Source organism: Nilaparvata lugens, chromosome 7 (genome assembly GCF_014356525.2).
Source record: "Nilaparvata lugens isolate BPH chromosome 7, ASM1435652v1, whole genome shotgun sequence".
Classification (NCBI taxonomy): domain Eukaryota; kingdom Metazoa; phylum Arthropoda; class Insecta; order Hemiptera; family Delphacidae; genus Nilaparvata; species Nilaparvata lugens.
The window spans coordinates 52,712,145-52,739,808 of NC_052510.1; the positions used below are offsets into that span (position 1 = coordinate 52,712,145).

The 27,664-nt window shown below is 33.8% G+C and overlaps 1 protein-coding gene across 1 annotated transcript; it reads left to right on the forward strand.

Annotated features, from left to right (window-relative positions):
- Positions 1-538: 538 nt before the first annotated feature.
- On the forward strand, positions 539-26,686 carry LOC111059484 (regulator of G-protein signaling 7). The gene is made up of 13 exons (XM_039433122.1): positions 539-703; positions 1,823-2,071; positions 4,639-4,735; positions 5,307-5,357; positions 6,432-6,538; positions 7,831-7,882; positions 10,640-10,863; positions 11,671-11,909; positions 13,665-13,778; positions 14,882-15,007; positions 16,605-16,791; positions 19,545-19,637; positions 25,832-26,686. The coding sequence occupies exons 2-13, from the start codon at positions 1,922-1,924 to the stop codon at positions 25,895-25,897; spliced, it is 1,506 nt and encodes a 501-aa protein (XP_039289056.1). The 5' UTR covers positions 539-703; positions 1,823-1,921; the 3' UTR covers positions 25,898-26,686.
- The last annotated feature ends 978 nt before the right edge of the window (positions 26,687-27,664 follow it).

Here is a 27,664-nt window from a genome sequence, read left to right on the forward strand (position 1 = left end):
ACCTATCGATCTATATGAGGGTTAAGTGTAAGAGAGGGCCGACTGCGCCCTAACTTCGCCCTACCAGGTATAATATAAAGGCAGTCATTCTATTCTATTCTATAGTGAGGTCCATGTTATAATGGCAGTGAATGGAAATAGGAGAGCAGCGTTGCCGATTGTCTACCTTATTCAATTATATTTCTACATTGCTAGAAACGGATTTCGTAACGTTGTGGAGCTCGGAAAGGATAGCGCTAACAGTTTTGTCGGATAATAGACAAGGATAGCAACACCAATGTTCTTCAAAACTTCAAATTCTGCCATTATAACGTGGACCTTACTATTATAGGTCTCAATGCTGTATTCTGCGGCGCTTAATAAATTATACTAAGTGAAGCTCACACACACACTGTAACGCTGAAAAGTTCACTCTTCGTATAGCTGATGAACGTCGGCTCTCTAATCGAGCAGCTCAGAATTTTCAAAAAGTGTTGCATCCAGGTAAACTTTGCTTAGATACAGCTCTTGGATACTTTATGGATTCAAGCAGACAGCAGTGTTCAATCATTTGAGATTATAGAGGCAACGCTAAAAATGAAGAAAGATAGACCGAATTTGGGTGTTACATTTTATGATTTACTAACAATTTCTGGACATTATTCATTAAATATTATTTCTTTTTCTTCTTGTCAAAATGTTTCCCTAGTGTACAACCTATTTGGTAAGTAGCTTATTGATTCTGTATCCTACTTGAATTAGGGTGGTTGATAACAACTCTGCCTAGAATCATGTATTCATTTTGCACTTATCAATACCTTGGAATATTTTTAATTTCAAGCTTTATTTGAATTTATTGACCCTAGAAAATATACTTTATTTTCATAGCTTTTAATTCTCGTAATCAATGCTTTTACTATTCATTGAAACTGATGAAAAAACTCCAATGATAATGATTGATGACAATAATATTTACATCTACTAATATTATGATTATCAAACTTGAATAAGTTGAACACAGGCATTTAATCAATTTAGTAGTTCATGATCAAGATTTGGGTGAAATTCAGAAACAGTACTTGACAACTTAAGTCATGTTGGACGATAATCATGGTCGCGTCGCGGCTACGCCAGTGTCGCAGACTGCAATCGTACGGGCACGTACGGGTCTACTGCTAAACCAGTCATAATCCTAGCCGTTGTACGATTTCCTTATCTATCCTACCTCAACGTAAGAAATAACTTCTCATCTCCTGTAAAATAATTATATTTAAACTAAAATTTTCTTCTCTGTAATGAATTTTAAAGACTTCTTTACAAGGTCCTCATTGATTGGACTAGACACAAACTTAAACTGAAGTTTATAAAGTCCAGAGAACTCTTAGTACACTTGGCATTTAAAAAAAATTTTATGTTCTAAATTTTCATTAAAAAATAAATCAGGAGTCATTTCTTTGAACTCATCATTCAGTACTTCATTTGGCAACAGTCAAATTTCAACTGATCGAATGTATAATTATCACATCAGTGACAATATTAATGCAAGGATCATTGCCGATTGATGATCGTCCATCGATAATCGTTCAACGACTCCTTCCAGCCGCACCAGTGACAAGTTACCTTCAACTAAGTTTTGTCCCTAATATTTTGTTCATTTGCCATTTGTGTTGATCAGTGAATTTTATGGTTTTAAACAATTGCTTAGGCCTACATATTTTAACACGCTTATTAGTTCACCTTGGGGTGATTAAATCAATAATATTATGCATGGATAATTTGAAAGATCTGTTTGTGTTTGATTGAGTTTGAGTGTTTTTGTTTAATTAATCTGTTTAATTGACAGGATGGAGCTACTGGTGAGAGGGGTGGCGTTGCTTAGAGGAGCTTAGGGGGAGCTTAGAGCGGGGGAGTGGTGGAGGGAGGTGGTGGAGGAGGAGTGAGTATGGTCACAATGAGCTCAGAAAAGGCTGCCGCCCGGCGCAAGCAGGACTCGTCGTCCAACAATGGCGGCCATAATATCACACAACAGCAACAGAATCAGCCGCACACCCCCAATTCCGACGATACGCCTAATCATCTTGTCTATAAAAAGGTGAGCTATGCTTCATACAACTTGAATTCATGCTTAAAAAATCGCTTAGAACATGGCCAATCTATTGATACATTATAGATGGTTATGATTGGAACCATGGGATGTTCCCATCATTTTATTGCAAGTGAAATAGATTTCAACTTTCTGTAACTTACAGAACGTAGTAAAAGAGTTATTGGGTTAGTTATCCACTAAGTAAAATTCTAAGTACTCACTAAGTAAGTAATCACACTTAGTTACTTACTAAGTAAGTAAGTTTTCCACGTTGAAGCTGGTTTTGTTTATGACTCTTTTATCAATCTCTAGTAAACTCTCTTACAGTTGCACTCTCACTCGAATTATTCCTTATACCTTTTTCTTTATTCGTTACACAAACTTGTGGAATCATTGGCGAAATCAATAATAATAATTAGGTAAAAATATTGTCAATTATTATAACTGTGGGTGGGCTGATACCAAAAACAACAGTAGAATGTTGTAAAATGATGAACGTTTCAGACAATCTAGGCTAGTAGAAACAATTCAAAAATCAGTTCCACTAGATACGGCACTCATAGAACGCCAAACACTGCAAGTTACCTGGTACAATTTAAATGTAGAACAATAGCATAGCCACCTCTAATACAAGACCCCGGCCTACGATATTGCAACGTCGCAGTGTAGGCCTAGAATCTAAAACATGATTGGTGAAAAAGATTTTAAAAAATACCAGCTGATCTTTTTCACCAATCATGTATTAGATTCTAGGCCTACACTGCGACGTTGCAATATCGTAGGCCGGGGCCTTGTATTAGAGGTGGCTATGACAATAGTGAAGAGTTGGAGGTTGCATGTAAATTCCCCTCTTATTTGTATAATCCGCAAAAGTGTGAATAATAATGATAATAATACATTTATTTATCATCAAAAAGAACATGACAATATTGAAGATCTTATAATAGTATCAACATGAAATTACAAATAAAACTGAAATATCACTTCGTTCGTGCGTGTCAGGTGTTAGTTTAATGCCTAAATTAAACTAAAATTCCACGGTTTTAGCCGCTTCGTCATTAAATACAAAGAGGTCTTGTCGAGTGCATGCTGGTGCAAGACAGCATTTTAGGAGGTGATCATCTGACTAGATATCGCCACAGTCGCAGTACGGGTCCTCAATCAGCCTCCAAATTGTGCTATCTTCTTTCGTGCAGGCACATTCTGCTCTAAGGTGGTTCAGAGTTTTCCATTTGCCATTCGACAGCTCTGCTCCTGTTGGTAGTTGCTCCCTCAACACCAATTCAATGGGATTAGAAGTTCGAACGCTAGCGCTTCAGTGTGAAAGATAATTGTGTGAAGATCAGATTAGGCTGAGCGCCTAATTTTGAATTAAAAAATAATTTTTCTTCGACTTAATTATTTGTTTGAAATTTTTTTGACATGAGCACGAACGCTAGCGCTTCCATGGAGAAGATATGAACTTCTTTTGGGAAAATTTTGCCAACAGAGATTCTTCAGCCAACTTCTGTTTTACCAATAGGAGCAGCCAGAGATGTCGTATGGCAAATGGAAATATCACTAATAGATCAAGACGGCAGTAACTTGGGATCCAACCCTCAACTAAATTCAAATTTAGTTAAATATTGCATTTAAAGACCTTGCTCTTAAACCTAATTGCATTTCAGCCAGATTGTATTTGAGACAGGTCATCTTTTAAAACATCCTGGATACCACAATAGCCACAATAGTGGTAATAATAATAATATTCGAGTGACCTGGCTGGCTTAGGTCTGGTGTCAGAGTTTTCAGGTCGCAACTGATCAATTTCAGGGCCTCTGACATGACCTAACGACTGCTTTTTTTAACAATAGTGGTAATGGGTAGCAATCGAAACTGGTTTCTCGTTATTTTATTAAAACTGACTCTCAAACTTGATTTGAAAGCTTAATTAGGGTGTATTTGTTGCTGTCCGCGTAATTGTGGCCACCTTTTAAACGGAAGAAACAAATGCTCAGCATTTCGAACGATTTATACATTTTGCGAGATGCTGGATGTCGCATGCGGTGAGATTATATAGCGTTCGACCGCAGTATTGTGGCTATCTTTCAAACTGACAATCTTAGGATATTATTGTTAGTGAAACCTATAAAGGTTTCAGAAACTGAATCAAAAAAAATATGGTAGCTATTCTATTGTACAGTATTCAATTAGATTCACTTTCTGACTTTTAATTTCTCCATTTTAATATTGATTGCCGGATTATCAAAGCATATCCACATTGCATTGCAATGATCATCAATATTGTAATTGTAAATTTTGATGTGACACCCTCCAGCTACATTTAGACTGTTGTAAAAATTAGAATTGGAACCGTTTTGGGCGTAAGTGAGCCTATGGTACTTTTCTGTAAGTTGTATGATTCTGAATGATTGAATAAATAAATTGAATAAAATGTTGTTTCTTTATTGTTCTTTAATTATGTATTTGATTAATATATAATGTTTAACTAATATATGTATATTAATTTTAATATGCTAAATCGCATAAATGATTGGAAAATACTATACAATATTGTTTTGTATTGTTCTCAGATGGAACATATTGTTGAGAAAATGCAGGATGAATCGACTGGAGTTCCTGTGCGAACTGTGAAAAGTTTCATGTCCAAAATTCCTTCGGTTTTCACAGGTAAGATTAATATATTTTCTTAATAATTATCAATTTGATTCATAGAATTCAATATTAACTAGTAAAAGTAGTGGGATTTTCTACTATCTAGTTTGATCAATTATGTTCTTCAATTTATTACTAAATTGATTTTTTTAAATATGTATAAATTAATAAAAAACCTAGTTTGCCTAAACCTATAGAAACTAAATACCTTGTTTGAACGAAACTAGTCGACTAGTATGCAGTGGAGCCTCATTGACGTTATTGTTTAGCAAGAAAACTAGTATAGTTTTCTAACAAGAGGAGTACATTTCATGCTTTTCTAGGTTAAATATATCAAAAATTTACTACCTTTGTTTGAAAGACTTCGGCCACTCTGTTTTATTGCCTATTTTAGTTTAATTGTACCACTACTCAGGCTCACACCACTACACGCATATAAAATTGAGTAGTTCGAAGTAGTAAATTGCAAAAATGGATTCTAGCTTCAGTTATTCAATGTATCTACTAGCGTTTTGTAAACGCAGTTTTGATATCATTTTTAGTATGCATTTTTAGGATCATAATTAATATATTTTTGTCATTTCAGGTTCAGATCTCATTTTATGGATGACAAAGAACTTGGATATTGAGGATCAATGTAAGTGTTTATGAATATACATCTCTTATTCGTTGGAAGTTGATTTTTTATTGGCAGTATTTTTCTAAACTTAATTATAGGCAAAGAGCGAGGAGAACTTCTGATCTACTGAAACTAATGAAAATCAATGCTACTTAAAGCTGCGTACAGATATACGCGCCTCCAACCCGCTCCGCGCACGCTCCGCCCTCGTTCCTCCATCGCTCCGCAGTCGCTCCGCCCCCGCTCTGTAGTCGCACCGATCATGAACGTTTCGGGAGATGTTAGCTCTTCTCGCGTTCCACTCTTGCTCCCCGGTCGATCATCAATCGCTCTGCTCGAGTGACGTTCGATTGCGGAGCAGAGCGAAAGTCTGTACGCACCTTTAGACTACGGAAAGAGGGATAAATTTATGTAATTCATTGAAACGTCGTGGAAGATATTTTACTCAGGAGTTTTAAAAAAGAAATGTTTGACTAGACAATATTGATAAATATTTAGTTTTTAAACAACATGATAGCAGTCAAGCTTAGAGTATCACTTCACCCACCGATCCTCCATGCGCTGTCAGTTCTATGAAATCGGCTGGGGTCGATGACACCCAGAATGCTATTCCCTTGTGGTTGGGTTGAACCATAGATAAACAATAGCATAGATATACCATGGTATAGGGCGTTAATGTCGCAACTTTTACTGTTATCTCAAGCCGATAGTCCACGTAGTTCTTTCCCGTGAAGCAGTGTGACGCTGGTAGTCTCATATTGTGCCGTTCATACACTCTCACCCCAACAAAACAGTAAAAATCGACAATAATCGACAGTAATAGGCTTGAGTTAACAGTAAAAGTTGCGACATTAACGCTCTATACCATGGGATATCTACTTACGCTATTGTTTCTCTATGGTTGGACTGTGCAGGACGCTGGTTGAACTCAGTGAACTTGAATAGTTGGAAGTAGTAAAGTGCAAAAATGGATTCTAGCCTCAGTCATTCAAAGCATGATGAAGATTGTACTTCAGATATTCATTAAAAAAAATGTGAAGCCAAGTTACTATTATTATTGATCTAATATCAATCTATGTATTTGTTTTTCAGCTGAAGCTCTTCACTTAGGTCATCTTATGGCAGCTCATGGCTACTTCTTCCCCATAGATGACCATATGCTCACTGTAAAAAATGACAATACCTTCTACAGATTCCAGGTGAGAAAATTTATTTATTTATACATTGATAGATACAATATAATTCTCAACTATGAATGATTGGGAAAAGGCTTAAAGCCCAAAACTGTCTCTTTCCCAAATTTAGATAGAATCTGTCCAAAAATAGGTTATGTTTACACTTCATGATTTTTGTCCAATTTCGAGTCCAAAATATTTATAAACTAGGAATTTATAATTTAGAAAAGTTGAAAACCAAATTCCGTTACGAATCAAATCATTTTGCAAAATTTTATCTAACATCTATAATTGAATCAATGACATCCAACTTGCAGTAACGGTATTCAGAAACATCCTTTTCAATAATATATTTCATTAAATTTAATAATTTGATATGCAGTACCTAAATATTCATTTGTTGAAAATCGAGTCAAAAATAGTTTTAGATCTTTCTTACATAGGCTATAAAACTGATTCATGCATTGATGAATTGAATATAATATGCTACTTTATTATTTTGTAATCGACGTGGATATTATCATCTTAAGAGTTATGCTCTCTGTACAGAAATCATTACAACTACAATATCAAAGCAAAACATTTCTACTCTCATCTGCTTTAAACTATGATTTTTATCTATAATCTTCTTCTATAATATAATTAAGGAAAGAAATGGCTTATACACGTACGGGATAGGAAATCATCATCATCATCATAGACGCATCTTAACGTCTGAACTACTGGACTGATTAACTTGAAATTTTGCATATAGATACTCTATCTATAGATTTATAGATAGATACCGAGGAATTTAAAATAGGCCTATAACCATCCTCGGTAAATTGAGTATCTAAATGCAAAATTTTAAGTAAATAAGTCCAGTAGTTCAGACGTGACGATGCGTTTATGATGATGAATTTCCTATCCCGTACCTGTATAAGCCATTTCTTTCCTTAATTATATTATAGAAGATGGTTATAGGCCTATTTTAAATTCTTCAAGATCAAGTTCAAATTCTTCTAGTAGATCAAGTTTCCAGTTTGTCAAGTTTTTAATCAGACTCTTGCTGAAGACGGGTTACCTGCTGGTATAATATATTTTTAATAGGAATTCGTGCTTGATTCTATCATAGATGAAGGATAAGTAATGATAACTATATTATTCTTGTCCCTGATTCTATATTGTTTCGAGCTCTAATCACATAAGTTGCTTATCGTCGCTCATTGTCAACTGCATTTATTATCTGCTATCATTCTTCTGTGATGATTTTTTGTGAATTAAAGTTTGTGTTAACTTTTATTAAAGTTTTTAAATAAAATTTTGATGTTTTTCAGACACCCTACTTTTGGCCATCCAATAGCTGGGAACCAGAAAATACTGATTATGGTGAGCTTTTGCTAATCGCATGAATCTTTTTCATAAACCACATAAATACTATCAGTCTAAAAAAATGTTTATGAGTTTGCAAATCTGTATTATATTTTATATTATTGATTATTATTATCATTTCATATTAAATATTTTATACTTGAATATAATATTATATATTACGAAATTTATCTTTATATTTATATGACAAAAAGAACCTTTTGAAGCAAGGTTCTCAACCCTTGCGTTTTGCCTCCACACGTGATGGATCAGCCTTCAGTCCGGCTGAAAGTCACTCAAATCTCAAGGTTGATTTCTCACTATGTGTGGAACAAATTTTATGAAAATTCATATTTATTGGAAAAACATAGCCTACACTTTACATTTTTAATGATACAATACAAGTAATTTTCGTCTTGAAGAATATTTTCGTCTTCTTCAGCATTGCTTGAGGCCGATCTCTCATGTGTGTGAAAGCGCCTTAGAAGCATATAGATACCTTTTTTCAAGCTGTAATGGTTATCCATTCTTATCCATCGTATTCACAATTAAATAAACATTGAATTTTAAAACACCATCGTCACTGCTATAAGTAGGTTCTTACTCTACCTCAAAAGTGTTTTTAAATTCAACGTTTTGTTCAAGCTATTCAAAGTCATTCACGAAGTAACAAATTAATAAAATAGAAAAAATAGAGTATGATTTCATCCTAGCTTCCTGTACCTTCCATGCTTTGCTTCCTTCTAACTTCCAGCTCTATTCTCCAATAATTGAAGAGACTTGAGATGTTGTCAAAAATCCACTTTATTTAAATAAAAATTAACATTTTACAGTCTTTTCTAAAAGTTGATAAGCTGATTTGTTTGTGTTGACAGCAGTCTACCTGTACAAGCTCACTATGCAGGCTTTTTGTCTTGATTTTACAACTTCACATTTTTGCTACATTCAACTTTATCTTCCGGCTCCTTCCATGCTATGTTTTATTATCGCTTTTAGCTCCTATCTCTAAGTTGCGTTGTTGATTCTTGATGCTTTTTTCTGTTGTATGAGAATTCTATCAAGATTGCTATTGGTCGTGGCTCCTTAAATGCATAGACCAGATAGGAATGCATCAATGAGTAGTAAAGCGTCTTCATAGTTGGAAGACTGCATTTATTCGACATCTGTCTTAGAGCACACAGCCCAGGGGGGATTTTTTCACTACCTGACAAGCATGACTATTTCAGGATGAATTAAAGTCAATTTCTAAACCCAGGAATTGATTGATTATTCGCCTTTATTAGGGCGGAGTTAGGACTCCTGGTCCTCTCTGCCACACAACCCTAGGAATCGTGTACTTTTTACCAGTTCTAACATTTCATAAACAATAAAGACATTTGGGCTTATTTCATTTTTTCTCTGATTCGTTGAAAATGCAATTACGACTGCTTCCCCAATACATTCTTCCTACAAGAGTTTACAGATCATACTGCAGGTTTATGACTGTTGTTTATTACTTTTTACTATATCTATAGGAGGTTTAGGACTGTTTTCTATTACTTTTATGCTATGTTTGTTTATACAGGGTGACACAGAATAACGGGAACTTTTAAAAACGCCATAAAACATTAGTGGGAAGGGCAAAATAGCTATTTATGTATTAAGAGAGTAATGCGCGACTTTATCGCTCGCGCAAAACAGTTATCACGCGACGCGAAGCGGAGCGTGATAATTTTGCAAGAGCGATAAAGAAGCATTACACGCGAATTACATAGGTACAAAATTTCTTCTACAACTGCCCAAACCTGTTAAATTACTTATATCGGCGGAGTTACAATTAGGTACCGACTTTTTAGCTTGAGATCTGACCTTTTCGCGAGCTGCTTAACATCAGCTGATTAGCGAGCGTAAAAAGAAACTCTTCTGCGCATGCGCAAATGATTACCGAGCGTTAAAAAAATCTACTGCGCATGCGCGGATGGTTAGCGAGCGAAAAAGTAGATTCTCCTCAGAAATAAGCTGTTTTACGAGGAGAATCGAGCATGTAAATTCTTTTTTTACGCGCAGTTGTAGAAAAATGATTTTATTCAAACTAATGTAAAGTTCAAGACTTGCCATTAGAGAATTATTAATTACACTCTTGAAATCTGTGTTGACGATTCCTCATTGATCGCTGCACCATCTCATCTGGGATATTGCGGATTTCATTTTGAGTTCTGTTTCAATTTCTAATTAATTCAAAATTATTGATGAAATTGTGAGCAAAATCCACTTTGCACGGCATTCAATGGCAACTGTGCGAGTGAGTATTCTTTAGTAACCGTGTAATCTCACGAATAGGTTGCGTTTCCTGGTCCCATGATCTGTCCACCTGCAATTTTCAGTTTGTGGAGCTATCTCAAATCAAACGTTTTCACAACTTGACCAATTACTGTGTTTGGATCATAACAGACAATTCAAATTGAAATTAAATATCCCAGCTGAAATGTTGCAGCAATCGTTCAGGAATCTCAATACAGATTTCAAGAGTGTATTCGTGCAGGAGGAAGCCATCTTAAATAAGTAATTGTAGAAAAGTGATAAATTTTATTAATAATTCTCAAATGGCAAGTCTTGAACTTTACATTAGTTTGAAGAAAATAATTTTTGCCCTTCCCACAAATGTTTTATGGCGTTTTTAAAAGTTTCCGTTATTCTGTGTCACTCTGTATTATATTGAAACTGTTCCTAATATACATGTACATGATTATGAATAAAGATTTTTCTCAATTCAATTTAATTTGTTTTCGTTGACAGCCGTCTACCTGTGCAAACGCACAATGCAGAACAAAACTAGGCTTGAGTTGGCCGACTACGAGGCCGAGAGTCTGGCGCGGCTGCAGAAGATGTTCTCGCGCAAGTGGGAGTTCATCTTCATGCAAGCCGAGGCGCAGAGCAAGGTCGACAAGAAACGCGATAAGCTCGAGCGCAAAGTGCTTGACAGTCAGGAGCGCGCCTTCTGGGATGTGCATCGACCCATGGTTAGTGCTAGCAAATCTATTAGTATGTATTTAAGCATAGAGAAAATATAGCATAAAAATATATCCCATGCTAATAGTATGTATAAGCATCGAGAAAATATAGCATAAGAAGATATCCCATGCTATAGAGTGTTTATGTTTCAATTTTCAATGTTAACTCAAGCCGATAGTCCTGGTAGTTATTTTTCGTAAAGCTATGTGACGTTGGTAGTCTCTCATACCGTACCGTTCTTACACTTTCACCCGACAAAAACAGTAATAATAGACAATATTCGGCAGTAATCGAATTGAAATTTGGAACATGAACGCTCTATACCATGGTATATTTTCTTATGCTATATTTTCTCTATGGTATAAGTTGGAAGTCGAATAAAATTTATTGCCATATCAATAAACAACTTATACTATGAAAAAATTCACTTTCAGATAATTATCAGATATGTATTAAAAATCATTAGAGATCTTGCTGTTTGACTGAAGATGAAATTAAAAAAAAAAAATATTTATTAGGCGGAGTTAGGTCTTTCAAGTCCTCTCTACAACTCAACCTCGAAGATATTTCTAGAAAAAAGATGTCTCTTCCTTTCGTAAAATTGCAATTTCATTTCTTGCTCTTTTTCATTTAAGTAGTCTTACTCTTGAGATGAATGAATATCTTATATCTCATATCAATCATATCTCATATCTAATAAATATTTATGATTGTTGCCCCATCATAAACAATTAGACACAAGATTGAGTGCTGATTGTTTTGATTGCTAATTTTCCAAACTATATTCAATCTTTTATTGAATTGTGTGATTGTAGCCGGGCTGTGTGAACACAACCGAGCTGGACATCAAGAAGGCGTGTCGCATGAACAAGCCGCTGAGGGGCGGAGGCGGGGGCGGCGGCGAGGGCAGCAGTGGAGGGGGACATGTGACGGGGGGCAGTGCCGCCTCCAATCAGGACACGGTCGCCACCATTGAGGCGCTCAAAAAGGACATAAACGGCTTGAAGCAACGACTGGATCGGCGAAACTTCAAAGTGTCCAAAGTTGCTGAATCGTAAGTGCACTCCAAACATTCAGTACTTAATTTGCTCTTTTAAATAAATAAATAAATGAATGTTTATTGCCAAAAAACATGAAAAATACAAAACAATAATATTAATTCAAACAATATTTTTGGCGTGAATGGAATAAGAGAAGCCTGGCGCTCCAGTCACGAGTTCTATGTATTTGAAATGCTGAGAAAGCTATAACAAACAGCAATTTTGGTTTAGTAAATTAATAACAGAAACAAAAATTGTGGAATTATGCTGAAATGAACCGTTGATAAAGTCTAACTGCTAAATAATTACACAGGCGATACAGGAAATGTTTAGATTGAGTGTAATTTGTGATTTATTTCCTAATAAAGTCGGGTGTAATAAATTCTATTACCTTATTGTAATTTACTCAAGTGTAATCTGTTTGAGGAGACCGAGGTAACTTTTGTTCAAGTAATCCGTTCAAGTCACTTGAGAATGTTTTTACTCGTGTAGCTTCTGGCTTTACGAATCGGTGGAATTCATTTTTTTTTTCATTTATTCATCCTGACAATGCAGTACGGGAGAAATCATACCCAGTCGTCCAAAACTACAGTTATGTTGATTGTTGAGTTTCCTCTCTCAGATTGAAGATAGAAAATCTATGGGGTGTTTAGAAAATTTATGGAGTGTTTGAAACCCGTATATTAATCGAAGATCAGCTATTTAACGGAATCATGGAAACAATCAATCAAATACTTCCTTTCAATTAATAATTTTGATTCTCATCATTAAATTTGCTAACAGCATTCATTACAATATTTCCCCTTACGAATATTGAATATTCTCCTACACATATAAACAATCTGAAATCAGTTGAAATAGTTTGAATTAGTAAAATTAAAATTGAGTTAAATTAACGAAATCTGAAGCCGAATAGCAATGTGTACGTTCTGGGAACAGTAAATTGTTTTAGTTCCAATCAAAAATTGTTCCATCACGTGACTGGTGCCGATCATGTTACCATGGAACACCACTTCAGATCTTCGGTACAAGTTTTTGGCGCGCACTTTTGAAATTAATTTCCACCAAAAAGTGTTGTAGAGTAACTGCGTAAATTAACAAAGGCCGCTGTAGTGTATTATAATAGACTATTAATTATTCCAATTAATTAATTTTATGATTTAAAGAAATAGTACAAATTCAAATCAAGTTCAAGTAGCTGGTGCTGGTGTACGCAAATATTCTATAACAGATATGTTGGCTATAAGAGATCGAAGAATACTTTCTAGGTTTTAAATTGGCTATGTTGTAAATGGAAACATTCTATTATTATCAGTGCCATTTAATCATAATGTTGGTCGTAAGTCAACATCTTGGTTCTAAAATGATGTGGAGAAAGCAGAAGATAGGTTGTTTTGCCTGCGCAGATAAGCAAGCAGACTACAATTCAATCGACCAATGAGAGCTCTTCAAATTGGAACTGTTACAATTTACCAGGCTTCGACTGTGTGGCAGGAATTAGTTACTGGAACAAGTTTCTGGTACAGAATCTGTCAAAATTGTTCCCATGGGACGCATACATTTTTACAGGCTAAATTGTGAATTCAAAGTTACCTCTTTATCCCCAGATATTTGATGAAATGTGAAAGTGAACCACATGATTCTATCATTATATCAATACATTTATGATGCTATCATTGTTACTTTACCTGTGATCTGTGTATTTCGCTTCACATACAATTACTTTTTTCACTTGTTTAAATAACCATTCCATCGATTCTCATTTCCAGGTATTTAGCATACTTTGAGCAGTATGTAGAATATGATCCATTCTTCACACCACCTGAGATATCGAATCCATGGGTGACTGACAATCCTGATTTATGGGAACAGGAGAGAACGGCGTAAGTTTAAATGTTGCTCGGCTGCCCCTTTTCCAATTGAAAGTATTTTGACTCACTCGTCATAATTATAATCTATAATATTATAAAATGTCGAAAAATATAATTATATTTGATGAATTATAATGATAATGAAAATGATATTTAAATTATTTTATAAGAAAATTGAATACGATAATTTGAAATATATTCATAATTTAGAAAAGTTTTCATTTTTTTCTATACTTTAAAATATTTTAGATTTATATTAGATTTAAAAAATGTGATATGTGATGAATTGTAATAATTAAGATACAGAGTGGTGCAGAGGAAACGCATGTTTTTCGAACCGCTAGTACTCGGCGACGGGAGGGGTTATTGACCTTGAACAGACGGCCCATTCTATACCGTTTCAGTCGCTATGGAGCGTTGGAACGTACAACATCGTGTGTTCGCAGTTGAACAGTTTTTTAGAAACAATGAATCTGTAGTCTCAGTGCAACCTCTTTTTTGTCAATTTTCTGACTCGATCCATATTTTCCGGAGTACGAACTGAACAGAGAAGACCAGGTGGTTTATTTTTCATCACAGAAACAGTACTACTTTCAAACACTTCAACCAATTGGAGTACAGTATTTCGATCAGGCACAGCACCTCAAAGTCCTACTCTAAAATATCAAACGTAACTCTAAAATATTTTTACGGAAAAGACTTTGCACTGTGACTACAGATTCATTGTTTCTAAAAAAACTGCTCGACAGCGATCACACGATATTGTACAATTTCAAATTCCATAGCGACTGAAACTGCATAGTATGGGCGTCTGCCAACGTTCGCTCAAGGGCAATAGCCCCTTCCGTCGCCGAGTACTATCGGTTCAAAAAACATGCGTTTCCTCTGAACCATTCTGTATAATGTAATTGAATATGAAAATTTGTAATACATTAAGAATCGAAAATTAGAAAAATTAAAGATTTTATTCTTTATTCTATAATCTCAAAGATGTGATGGTCAAATCAATACTTGGCTCATTCCCATTTCCAGATTAATGGTTTGAATGGTGAACTAAACTCCCTATTACTTCAATTGATATTGATAATGACAAACTTGTGTTGAACATGTTTCAGGAAAGAGATTTCGGCGAGACGAGTGAAACGCTGGGCGTTCAGTTTGCAAGAGCTGCTGGCTGATCCCGTGGGACGAGAACACTTTGTCAAGTTTCTTGACAAGGAGTTTAGCGGCGAAAATCTAAAGTAAGCTACTTATACATCTTTAAATGTATGATTCTGAGGTTGAGTGGTAGAGAGGACTTAAAAGTCCTAACTCCGCCTAATAAAGAATTTTTTTCATTTCATTTCATTTTTTTTTCATGTGTTAAGTGCCGTCATGCCTTCAACTCATCACAATTATAGTACCGTAGTGATTAAATCAATTTGATGTAAGACTAAAAGGGTTGATTCAACACTTTAATTTTAAATCAAATTGATTGTGTTGAATTAAACTAATTTTTCTTAATCCAAGTAAAATTATTGACAAAGAACCATCGTTTTTCAACTATGTGTTGTGTATTAATTGTATGTGTGTTGTATATAGACCTAACAATATGGCAATTTAGATTTTTTTATTTATTTACAATGCAAATGACACTAATGTAATAACATTGGTCGATAAGATAATAAGGCAGTTCTTGTGCTATTTTTCTTCCAAATTTATAGGTGACAAAGTCCAAGATAAGGTTAGAATTTCACTTGTACAAGTTTTATATAAAATCTTAGTCCAAAATGAACATTAGAACTATTAATTTTGAATTTAGATGGCTTAGATTGATAAATTAATTCGAAATATTCCACTCAATTACCACTTGTAACGAGTAATATTGAGTTATTTAAGAAAATTTGGAACTATTCAAAAAACACAAACTCGTAAACACGAGTTTTGTTTGCTAACAATGACAAATACAGAATTGAATTGAATTGCAGAACAAATACAAAATGTTAACAAATAATTCACTTTTGTTACAAATAACTTTTGGCACAAAACAGCAAAATTCTGAGTGATAAGGAAGTATTCACAAACAAAAATTATGACATGACTTTTTGTAGTTTGCAGGATTTTAAAATGAGTTGTAAGTTGTAGTTAAATGAGGTTTTATCATCATAACTTTGAAGTAGTCTCTTGCAAAAATCTCATCTAGGTCAAAATTGGAGCACAGAACGTTCGTGACAAATAAGCAGTGTTTCAACAGATATTGATTCAACTTGAGAGTAAACGACAGAAACATTCAGTTGGTCTGTGCTTCAAATAGCTTATTTTGTCAGCCGAGGTAATCTGCCATTGTGTGAACACTGCCATGAGAACCAATGTAAAGCTGCGTACAGATATACGTGCCTCCAACCCGCTCCGCGCACGCTCCGCTCTAGTTCCTCCATCGCTCCGCAGTCGCTCCGCCCCCGCTCTGCAGTCGCACCGATCATGAACGTTATGGGAGATGTTAGCTCTTCTCGCGTTCCACTCTTGCTCCCCGGTCGATCATCAATCGATCTGCTCGAGTGACGTTCGGTTGCGGAGCAGAGCGAAAGTCTGTACGCACCTTTAGGGCAGAGACGAGGCGGCATTTCCAGATGAGTGTCTCATCCATAGTATATACTCGTCTAGTAAGTATCTAGAATGGTGGACCTGCCCACCAACAAAAAGCCGTACGATTTTTTAAAGGAACAGGAACTTGACTTACTGAAAACTGGACGCACTGAAGTTGCCTAGGTCTTGAGCAACTGAAATCTTGATGATAATGTTACCCAATTGGGCAGATCCATTGGAAAGCATTAGCTAATTTGTGATACTTGTGTTTAGGTTCTGGGAGTCGGTGCAAGAGCTGAAGGCTCTGCCACAACGGGAGGTGCAGGAGCGCGTGGCCGAGATCTGGGCGGAATACCTGGCAGCCGACGCCAGCTGCCCTGTCAACGTGGACTCGCACTCGCATGAGCTCACCAAGCGCAACATGACGCATCCCGATCGGTGGAGTTTCGACACTGCTGCCGTCAGTATTTTTTTTCAAAACACACATTACATTCTATTGTATCAGATTTTCCCCAACAAGTTTCATCAGATTCTTCGTGCATTGTAGTGCTAAACAATTTATTGTATTTTATAATATTGTTACGGATTTTCACTCTACAAAACTAGTTCTTGAGGTTCTAGAACTATAGAATGAACTGACAAAGCCGTACAAACTGACAAACAAAGCCGTAAAGCTGACAAACAATTCAAGCCGTAATATGTCTAACATTCATTCAACAATCTGATCCAGTAGTCTGTCATAGTGAGGTCCACGTTATAATGGCTTAATTTTCAGATTTTCACTCTACAAAACTAGTTCTTGTAGGTTCTAGAACTTCAGAATGAGCTGACAACACTCATTAAGATATAATTGCACTTTATTGTTCTCTTAACTGTGTACAATAACCATTTATCTGTTAACTAAAACAACAGATAATAAACTCTACTACAGGAAATGATTATATCAACTAATAAGTCCTTAGAATGCCTGATATAAAGAATTATCACTTAACACAGTCTCTAATATTTACAGTTCATTAACACAGTATGCAAAACTATCACTGTCTGTATCTTATACCAGGACTCTGTATCATAGTTCACGTATCACGTATCTTTATCACCGTTCCGTATCCGTATCACCGTCCTGTATCTTGTATCTTGATACAACTGTCACGACAATAATTTATTTATTTAGCGTATGGAAGATACACAACAAATATAATAGCTCAAGAGTCTCAAATGCCTAGATATGGCACACTCTATATTTCCAAATTCTTCGAGATGTTTCACAATAATAAATTATTATCACTACACTTAACTAGATAATTCTTACGATACTGTTACTATACAATTATTATCACTATAACTGTCACTATACAATATTATCACTATAACTGTCACTATAGAATTATCACAATTACCACTAGGAGCTGTCAGGCTTTGGGTTCGGCTGACACTCTGTTCCTTTACCACTGATAGCTTAAGACCCACCTATCACCCATAATATGGTTTGTTAGTTTTGGTATTCCGTTTTTAGTCAAACGTTTATTCATTCGTTCTAAATTTTTAATTCTTGAATTGTTATCACACATATATTTTTGGACAGAAAAGTGTTATGTGGAGTGAAAAGTGAGAGTCAATTAAGCCTAACCCTATTTCGAACTGAAATTAATCTAAATCTGGGAGAGGAATATTGAAGGGTTCGCCTGTTTTTCCTCTTACAAATGAATTTTGTGAACATACCAATATTACAGTAGAATGTTTGCTGAACTAATATCTGTTATTTAGTAATTATTATATTATCACTATAATTAGATATTAATTATAATTATAATGTATATCTATTTATCTTATTTTTTCTTAGATCTTTAACCTTTTATAATAATGCAGTTTTTATATAATATAGTTTTATTCAGGAGGTGAAAATGGACGTAGAAATTTCTAGTCATAAAATATCTGCCCAATTCAATTTAAATTTATTAAATCACACAAAACAAGACAAAACAAAATTACAAAGAAATACGAAACAAATTAAACACAATAAAATGTTACAAATATAAAAAACCATGGGCTTTGTGGTTGGGTGTGTTGGAGAAGAGAAAAATAGTGAGGAAGATACCTGGTTTCCCATGTAATAGGCAGCCAAAGAAGAGAAGAGAAGTAATGAGGAAAAAAGGGAAGGGAGAAATGGGGGGAAGGAAGGAAACAGAGGAATAGGTACTCAAAATAAAGGTAAGCGAGTCCACTGAAAAATGAAAAAAACTAAAGAAAAAACAATGCTGGAGCAGAAATCTCGAGCCATATATCTAAATGGAAGAAGAAATTACTGTATGTCCAGTTTTTTATATCCAGTTTAATTTTTCCGCTGATCTTATTGTCCATGAGAAAGTGATTTGGAATGAGGTTTATTATTTTAGTACATGTGTAAATTAACTGCCTCCTTATACATTCAATATTAGTGTTATAGGTTACATATTTGTTAGCAGTGGCCCTTAGATAATTAAGTGTAGAGTTTATTGTGAGAGGAAAATCGGATCTATATTTTATTAAGTACTCAATTACGGTTTTTATGTATAATTGACGTATAGTCATGACCTCAAAATCACTAAAACCCATATCCGTTGGATAGAGCCTGGGTTTGCTTAATATAGTTTTAATTATCAGTTTTTGTGCTACAAATAATTCAGCAATGTGACACAACCTTCCCAAACAACTATGCCATACTGCAGAATTGACTTGACTAGAGCATGATACATCATTTTCAGGTGGTTCTTATTAAGAATTCTGTTAACTTGGTAAAATTTAAAAGATAAATATCTCATTTTTCTACATATGTATTTAATATGAACATCCCATTTAAGGTTTTCATCAATTATGATTCCCAAGTACTTAGTATTATTGACTTTTTTAATGGTGGGACAATCACAATTACCCAAGTTTAAATTGCACTGAGAATGGAGTCTCAAATCTTGATTCTCGTTAGGATGCCACACTCTATTTGCAGAGAAAGTTATGTAATTAGTTTCTTTCAATATTTAAACTTGAGGTATTCTTATCTAACCACTTCTTAATTAAAAGCATATTATTTTCAGCTATTGTATGAACTTCATTCCATGAATTAAAATTTAAATGTATATAGGAAGTGAAATTAATGAGGCAGAGCATCCGAAAAGATCTCTTTGCCAGTAAAAGCCATGGACATAAATTTAATAAATAAAATTTATTCTTTTTCAGGCGCACGTCTATCATCTAATGAAGAGCGACAGTTACTCGAGATACTTGCGATCTGAAATGTATAAAGACTTCCTCAATGGATCAAAGAAAAAGGTAAATAACTTGACACCATACACTTCAATCCATTTTTAGAATTCTTCTTTGTCGATTATTGAAACATTTTCGGACTATGTTATTTTAAAAATACAGTTCAATACCAGTAGCCGCTTTGAGTTTCCCCATATTTTCTCATATTATGAACTTGAATAAAATTTGAAATTTGTAATTATCGGTAGAATATTTCATCCTCCTTGTTTGTGAACAATTTTCAAATTCGATGAAATTCAAATTGGTAGGTTATTTTTTCAATTTCATCAAACAAGTGAGCTCTGGTAATTTTATACAGACTGCATAGAAATTGACCTATTTATTTCAAAAATCAGAACATTGAGTATTACATCTACAATACAGTACTTGTTCAAGAGTACATTGGTCCACTTACTACAGTTAAAGGGTATTTAATTTACATATTAAATAAATTTAATATTTCTTAGCGTATTGAAGGGTTTATTATTCATATTAATACAAAATAAATAGTCTTTTACAAGTCGTGAATAATAATAAGTTTCTCAGTATATTTCTCCAATATTTCTTGAAACATTGGAGAGATATAGTCCTTCAATGAAAAAGTAATGCTAATAGTCACATTGCCAATTATTGTTTAAACTTGTAAATACACGTTCCATTTTTATTAACCATTTCCCATTTAACTTATCTCCATCAAAATTATCTTATTCTTGAATGTGTTTGCTATCTTACACCCTGCTTGATTATTATCCAATTATTACCACATCTTATTCCATTATTGGACTCAATTACCATTTTTCAACTTTTCCAAAATATTCTTTTCAACGTTCTGCTCTTAACTCGGCTTCCTTTCCCTATTTTTCACAATGCAATTCCTTCAATTCTGTAGAATCCATTTTTCATTGTACAGCTTTATTTCACAACTTCTAACCTATTTGACATTACTTTGTGACGTTGCAGGATCCAACATGGCTTTTTCAAGCCTTATACAGAGTTGGCCATAAGACAGTTGATAACATTATAGTAAAAAAATAAAATCTACTCTCAATTGAACATGGTAAACATTCTTAATCATCTGCGAATGTGTAGTAAACATATCTGGTGTAGATATTTGTGTGTTACATCCCTAGTCATTCCAAATGTACCCGATTTCTAGGTTGTTCGCTAGTTTCCAACTCCAAATTGGTAGCATTATTTGAAATACGCATACACTAGAATACTCATCCACTGACACGGTTTTATCAAAATTGTTAATGCTTTTATTGAAATGTGTGTTGAATTTCACTTACCACATCCAATGGGAGTTATATAAAATATAGATTATTCAATAACTCACTTCCTTTCCTAACTCAAATCATAATATAAGTAAAACCAATCAGACTCATTCAATAGAATCTCTAGAATATTCTCCATCAATATAAAACCTGAAACTCACTATCCTTGTATCATTGCAATTCAATCTAGCACTGCCTATTCACTCTTCGTGGTTTTACTATATCCTCATCGATCCGTGTATTTCTTAAGTTGACGTATTTGAGAAACTAGATTTTTCTTCACTGAAGACCAATTTTCAACGAGACCTCAAGAGATGAAGATCTTTTCATCAATATTTGAATGCAGAGTATACATTTCAAAGTGCTTGTTTCACATCCTCAAAAAATATTCTCAAATTGAAGTCGAAAATTCATTCCAAACTTTCTATTACTATATGGCTTGAATAGTGCCACCTATAGCTCACTCATCAATCGTAAGTAAAGAGATCTTTGTGGAAACATTGTTACCGAAATCGTGAAGCACATCCTCAATGGTCTTAGTCACTGTATCATTAAAGGTGTATTCCCCCCTCCCCTCTGGTCCACTGTTGTTGCTCACAATATTGATAGTTCAACACTCAGTTAAAGACAACAGCCCGGTCGCACAAGAGCCGGTTAAATTTTAATCGTGATTAATTTCACTAGAACTAATCTGAAAAGGCTAATCGAAAAGAAGGCTTCTCTGATTGGTTCTCGTGAAACTAATTTAATCTAGTGATTAATTTCACTAGAACCAATCAGAGAAGGCTTTATCGAAAATAAGGCTCCTCTGATTAGTTCTCGTGGAGTTAATCACGATTAAAATTCAACCAGCTTTTGTGCAACCAGCACAATGTGTGTTAGAAAAAGTGTGTTGTTCCAGTAACTGAGAAATTTGTATCACACTTCCTCCTCTTCACTGCTGTTGGCAAATAACAGTCGATAGTTAATCACCAATATTGATAGCTAGTTATATTGTTTGTTGGCAATAAATGAAGTATTTGACACTGCGAAATTCCATTCACAATATTAGTAAGTCATTCTATTCTCACTGAATTTGAAACCCACATCCTTAAACGTGTTTTCAAATAAAATCCATTACACTCAACTTGCATTATGTATTATTAAATAAGTTGATATTTTCAATGGTCAAAATTGTCAAGAGTGATTGATGTTTCAGTAATCTCTGTGAGGTGTTTTGTTCTTGCTTGAGTATTATTCATACAGTTTTAAATGATTAGTGTCAATTTTTCTCTAACCTTGAAGTTTGGGAATTACTGGAGTCAGTTGGCCAAACAATTATATTCGACCCCAATTAAACTGGCTATTGATAACAAATGTAACATGTAGAAGGAAATTCACGGATATTGAAAAAATCAAGTATATCATAACTTGATATTTTGTTAGTGTATCATACAAATTTTCAACAAATACTTTTATTACTAATTTAGACACAGAATCGCATTTTCGAAACTCCTCCATCTACAAAATAAGAAATATGTAACTCAGAGTTAACAACAATTCTTATTATTCTTACCTCTTAAACTCATCTTTAGCTCAAATTTCTCAACATTCTTTGATTTTATTCAACATCCAATAAAGAATCGCCATTAACTATTAATTTCTAGCATATACTAAATTGGAGTGATCCGTGGTCTAGTGGATAGAGTGTTATCGGATGAGCACGTTAAACTGTCGGTCCCGGCTGAAGTATGACAGTCGTAAGGCCCATTGACGGCTCAAATTATTTATTCAGGCGGTGGGACCTTCCCGCAAGGGACTCCCCCCCCCCCCAACAAAAGCCATACGAATTTACTTTTCTTATCCTAAATTCATCTGAATAAATTCCTCATCTGTATATAAACTATCCGAAACACTCCAGTAAAGAAACAACATGAATATGTTAATTAAAACATGTTATTTTTCAAGTATATCTTAAATAATTATATCTAGGCTATATCAACTTCTACACAATTAACTATACCGGTACTACAATTCAATATTAACTACTACTATTACTTTGGTAGTGGATAAAACTCAAACTACGCCAACAAAATTGAATAGTTAACTAATGATAAAAATATCATAATGTCCTCTATTTATTCTTCAATTTATCAAATCCTTTACATACCTCTGTCTAATATCTTCATTTGTATCACTGTAATAGCATTGTTAATAAATGTTCATCAGTCTACGTATCTACTGTTTATGTTCTCGTCATTTAACAATCTGTACATTAAAATTGCTGCCAATTTGGAAAGGAAGACTTAATTTGATTGTCTCCAGTGATGTAAATCTAGATCAAGTATTGTTTGTGTCTTGTCGCCCTGCTAGCATTGTTGCCGGACCAATAATCAATGATCAATAATCAATATTGAAGACCAAAAACCGCAATCGATCACTCGTTGATTGTCTGTTGATAGTTCTCAACTCGGAGGCTGGTTTGCCTGCCGACCATGTAAGCGGCGACCTTGAAGTGACCTTGAATTGTTGACTCGGGTAAATCAGCTGGCGGTCTCATTGTCGCCCTAATTGCATGATCGCAAAACACCGTCAGTTGCACAACCTGCGATCAAGTCATGATCCCCGATTAACAATCAATGCTCTGCGACTGATCTGAGATCAAACTTTGATTGTAGTTTGTGCAACCGGCTCTCAACATTTTCAATCGCTAACTGTCTACTTCTCAATAGCGATACTCATTTCTAAACAAAAATACATTTCTATTCTCTGTTAATTACTGTATGAATGAGCTCGGTGTTATTTGGTTCCAGAATTAATTTGCTTGATAGGTATGGATTAGTTTGTTACATTGAGAGATGGTATCCTGTGCAAGGCTGGATTTTTTTATTTATTTATTTTTTATTATTTATTATTTTACAAAGGCGACTTTCTAGAAGTATTTTAAGCCTAGGTGATGATGATGGGATGAATGATAATACAATGAAGGTAGAGTTATGAATGAATAAAAATTATAGGTTATGCTATCCACTTGAATTGATTTTAGTCCACTTTTCAGTCCAGAAATAGATAAACTAGAAATTTTGAATTTGATTTGATTAAAAACCGAATATAATATGATGATAACATTCAAAAAACTCTCAGAACTTATATATTAAGTTATTAGAAAAAATTTGAATCAGAAAAATGTTATTATAAATGTATATCCTAATAATTCTGAACGTGAAATATCAACTATGACTGTCATCAACATAATTCAACCCTTTTTATTTGGAAAATATGAAATGCATTTATTTTTAGATTGTTGTTCCGCTTTTGCTACAATTTTAAACTAATTGATTAACTCTTGTCAACTTTTGTGTGAATATGATTTTTTTTTACAAAGGCTTATCACACTCTTTTTTCTGATAGTAGAGGTATTGTTCAACGGGAATTTACCACTCGAATAAATCTTGATATCGAGTCATTAATACTAGTACGTTTAATAAAGGACAATTGTACTTTCCTTTGTTCTGATATTCAAAAAGTTTTTAGTTTGTTTTTTTATCAATCATCTATGTAATAGAAACACATTATGATGATCTCACAGTAGTGCTACAGTGATAATATGTAATTTGTACATTATATGACTATAGTTCATTATAGTACATTATAGTTCTGTGAGCAATCCTTGAACGATTACAGTTTGTCAATCCCATCAAAAGTTTCAAAGTCTGTCTTCAATCAGTTATTTATTTCTCAGAATTAGTTGAATATAATTAATACAATATATGGAAAGTAGAAACAGACAAATGATACTTTCTTCAAATATTTGTTAACTGGTGAAATTAATGTACATGATCACACCGCTGGATACCATCTCGCATTTGTTATAAGCTCATCTGAACAAGACATTGTGAACAGCTTTGTATTGCAGCTTCCCCGTACCATCAGTGCAAACCACTGCTTCCCTTAATAGCTATTTATTATTAGTTACCTTCAGTCATTCAGTGTTCTCAAACCATTGGTGTATTTTCAAATCTGTATGTCTGTTTTCTCCAATTCTTTGTTTCAGAGCAGCAATTGTTGAGAGATTGTATTATAGCATGTACCAAAAGCTGCAAAACTGAATTTCATGAATGAACAAAACAGTTTCATGAATATTTTTCTATCTAAATCATTTGTATGATATTGTACATTTTTTACTCTTATTTCTATGTGACTCTATATGTTTTATCATTAGCTGTGTTTATTGGTGTGCTTCTGTTATGAAACGCGAAAGTCTTGTTTTTCTTAATTAGTAGCTCCGTAAAATAATTTGTGTGTCCTTTGATAATCATGTATTTTCATCAAGATGTTGAATATGATTGTTTGTTTTTCATCATATCCACCATCTTATTCATGTTCTAAGTATAAAAATACTGCTAGTATAGGTGTGTGATACGTTTAAAATTTACAAATAATCTAAAATCACGCTGCAGGAAGACTTTTTAAAAATGTTTGTTCACTGTTCAAAAATGCATTTCCATTTTCATTCATGGAAATCATGAGGATGATTTGAACATAGTTTTTCTTAAGCCAATTTCCTGTTCACAATAATTAACAACTCAGATCACTATTGTTTAGAGATTCTTCAAGTAGTAACTTCCTAATCATTAATCAAAAAATAGAATTGGATTAAAAAATAAGAAATAGAATGGAATAAAATAGAAATAATAAATATTGATTTTTTTATGAAAAAGCCGTAATGTATTGTCAGATAGACTTGATTCACCCTTCAAGCCATCTGGCCATTCACACCGAGTGTTGGTCTCGGTATTTCTCCAACCGTCACAAATTCACTTTGTGATAGTATTGCTCAAAGTTTGTTTCAAAATAAAAATCTTTATTGCAGAAATAGGTTATTTTACATTGAAAAATATATTGAACCCAATTTATTAGATACACCATAATTGGGACTCTATTAATACTGAGTTGATCTTTTTTCAGTCTTCAATGAAAGGAATACGTTCAATTGTATCTTTCTCAACACGTAAGGACACTCCAGCGACGTAGACACAATCAGCTGCTCTCTCACTCTATCAGTGGACTGTGGACGAAACTTACAAAGCGGACAATCCAAGTAAATCCACAACCAGGCATGTGATCTCACTCAATTCTCTCTCCGAAACAAAAGATTGAGGAAAATATTTTTTCGCATTTTATCAAAACGTATATAATAATTATTGTGTAGTTAGGCTGTGTACACTTAATGGTGATTTTCAAATATTTCCAATTTTATGCCAAGGCAATGTCGTGCCATAAATATCATGATGTCAAATGGGTGATCTTATTATAACTCATTGCGACATCTCACGATGTTTGTAGTGTGTGACAAAGTTTGTGATGATCTTTCAAAAACTATTCGAACTCTTGGCCAAGTTGTAGTGGGCAGAAATCGTTGTTAATATTTTACTGTGAAAAATATTTGTACAGTAAGCATTCAAATCATACACCTGCGGTTTTAACCAATCCAAATGTATACGGTAGTTACTGTATTGAGCTCTGTTCAATTTTTGTTATCAAATTGTTTAAAATCCGAAATAATTAATTCCGATTTTTTATCGTCGTGGTTTCAGACTTTATACGTTTGACTCGTCATTTAATAACATTTGTATCTTCTGTTGGTCGATCTATGAATATTATATATATCAATGGAGAAAATTATTTATATATAATTCAGTTGAGGAGTAACAGTCTATTGATAAAGATTCATATTTTAACCAGTTCAAACTCGAATGTAGATTATATTACTTGTCAGTGAAAATATACTACAAATAATATGTAACAACTGTTTTACATTGACGGATACTTGAACATCTTACGTAAAATATGTAACGTCTTTAAACATAATATTGATAATTGCGAGTGGCTCTTACACAGTGAATGCTTCCACTTCAAGTATTGATCTACATTGTGAGTACAAATACATAAGTACAAAATTAGTCTGGTGAGAATACTACACTTATTAATTTTTACAACACTATTCTACAAATCGATAAACGTAATTCATCACGCACACATTGACCATACTTTCCAAAGCATTTGAACATTTAAGATTCGTGTAGTTTTTTTACATTAAGTAAAAAAACTACAAATATCCTTGACTTATATTATAGTCAAGGATATTTTTTTGAAAAAGTTATGTTTTTAATAATTTAACGCTCAAAAATTTCAATAAGGGGATATCAATCTAAGACTCGCTCTTGTGATTACCTGATCGTTAATAATCAATCATAATTATTATTATGTACAAATTTAACAATTTGAATTGATTTTTATGTTGTCAGCGGAGTTGATTATGGAGAATTTTATGAGAACTTATTTAACCTAAATGCACAAACTTTTTTACTATGATAAATATTAGTGGGAGGTTCTTACTCTTGTAAGGTGGTATCCAAAAGTTATCTAATTGAATATTGAAATCATTGAAGAATATCTAATCCAGGTATGATGATTTTCAAATCAGTGTTACTTGATATTTTGAAATCAACAATGATTTTTACCAAAGTATCGAATGATCTTATGTATGTACACATTGGTACAAAAGTACAGTGTGGTACAAAAGTCCAAAAAACATCCTTTTTCAAGGGATCACTTTTCCGAGAAGTTATTGATTGGATGATTTGTTAAAATTTTTGTAGAGATTTTTAAAAATGCATTTTAATCCGTAAACAAATAATTTACGACCCCGGGATATAACAAAGTGATAATTTATCTAGTGAACACCTAACAGAAGGTTACAAATTCACAACATTTTTTCCTTGATAATAGTACATTCTA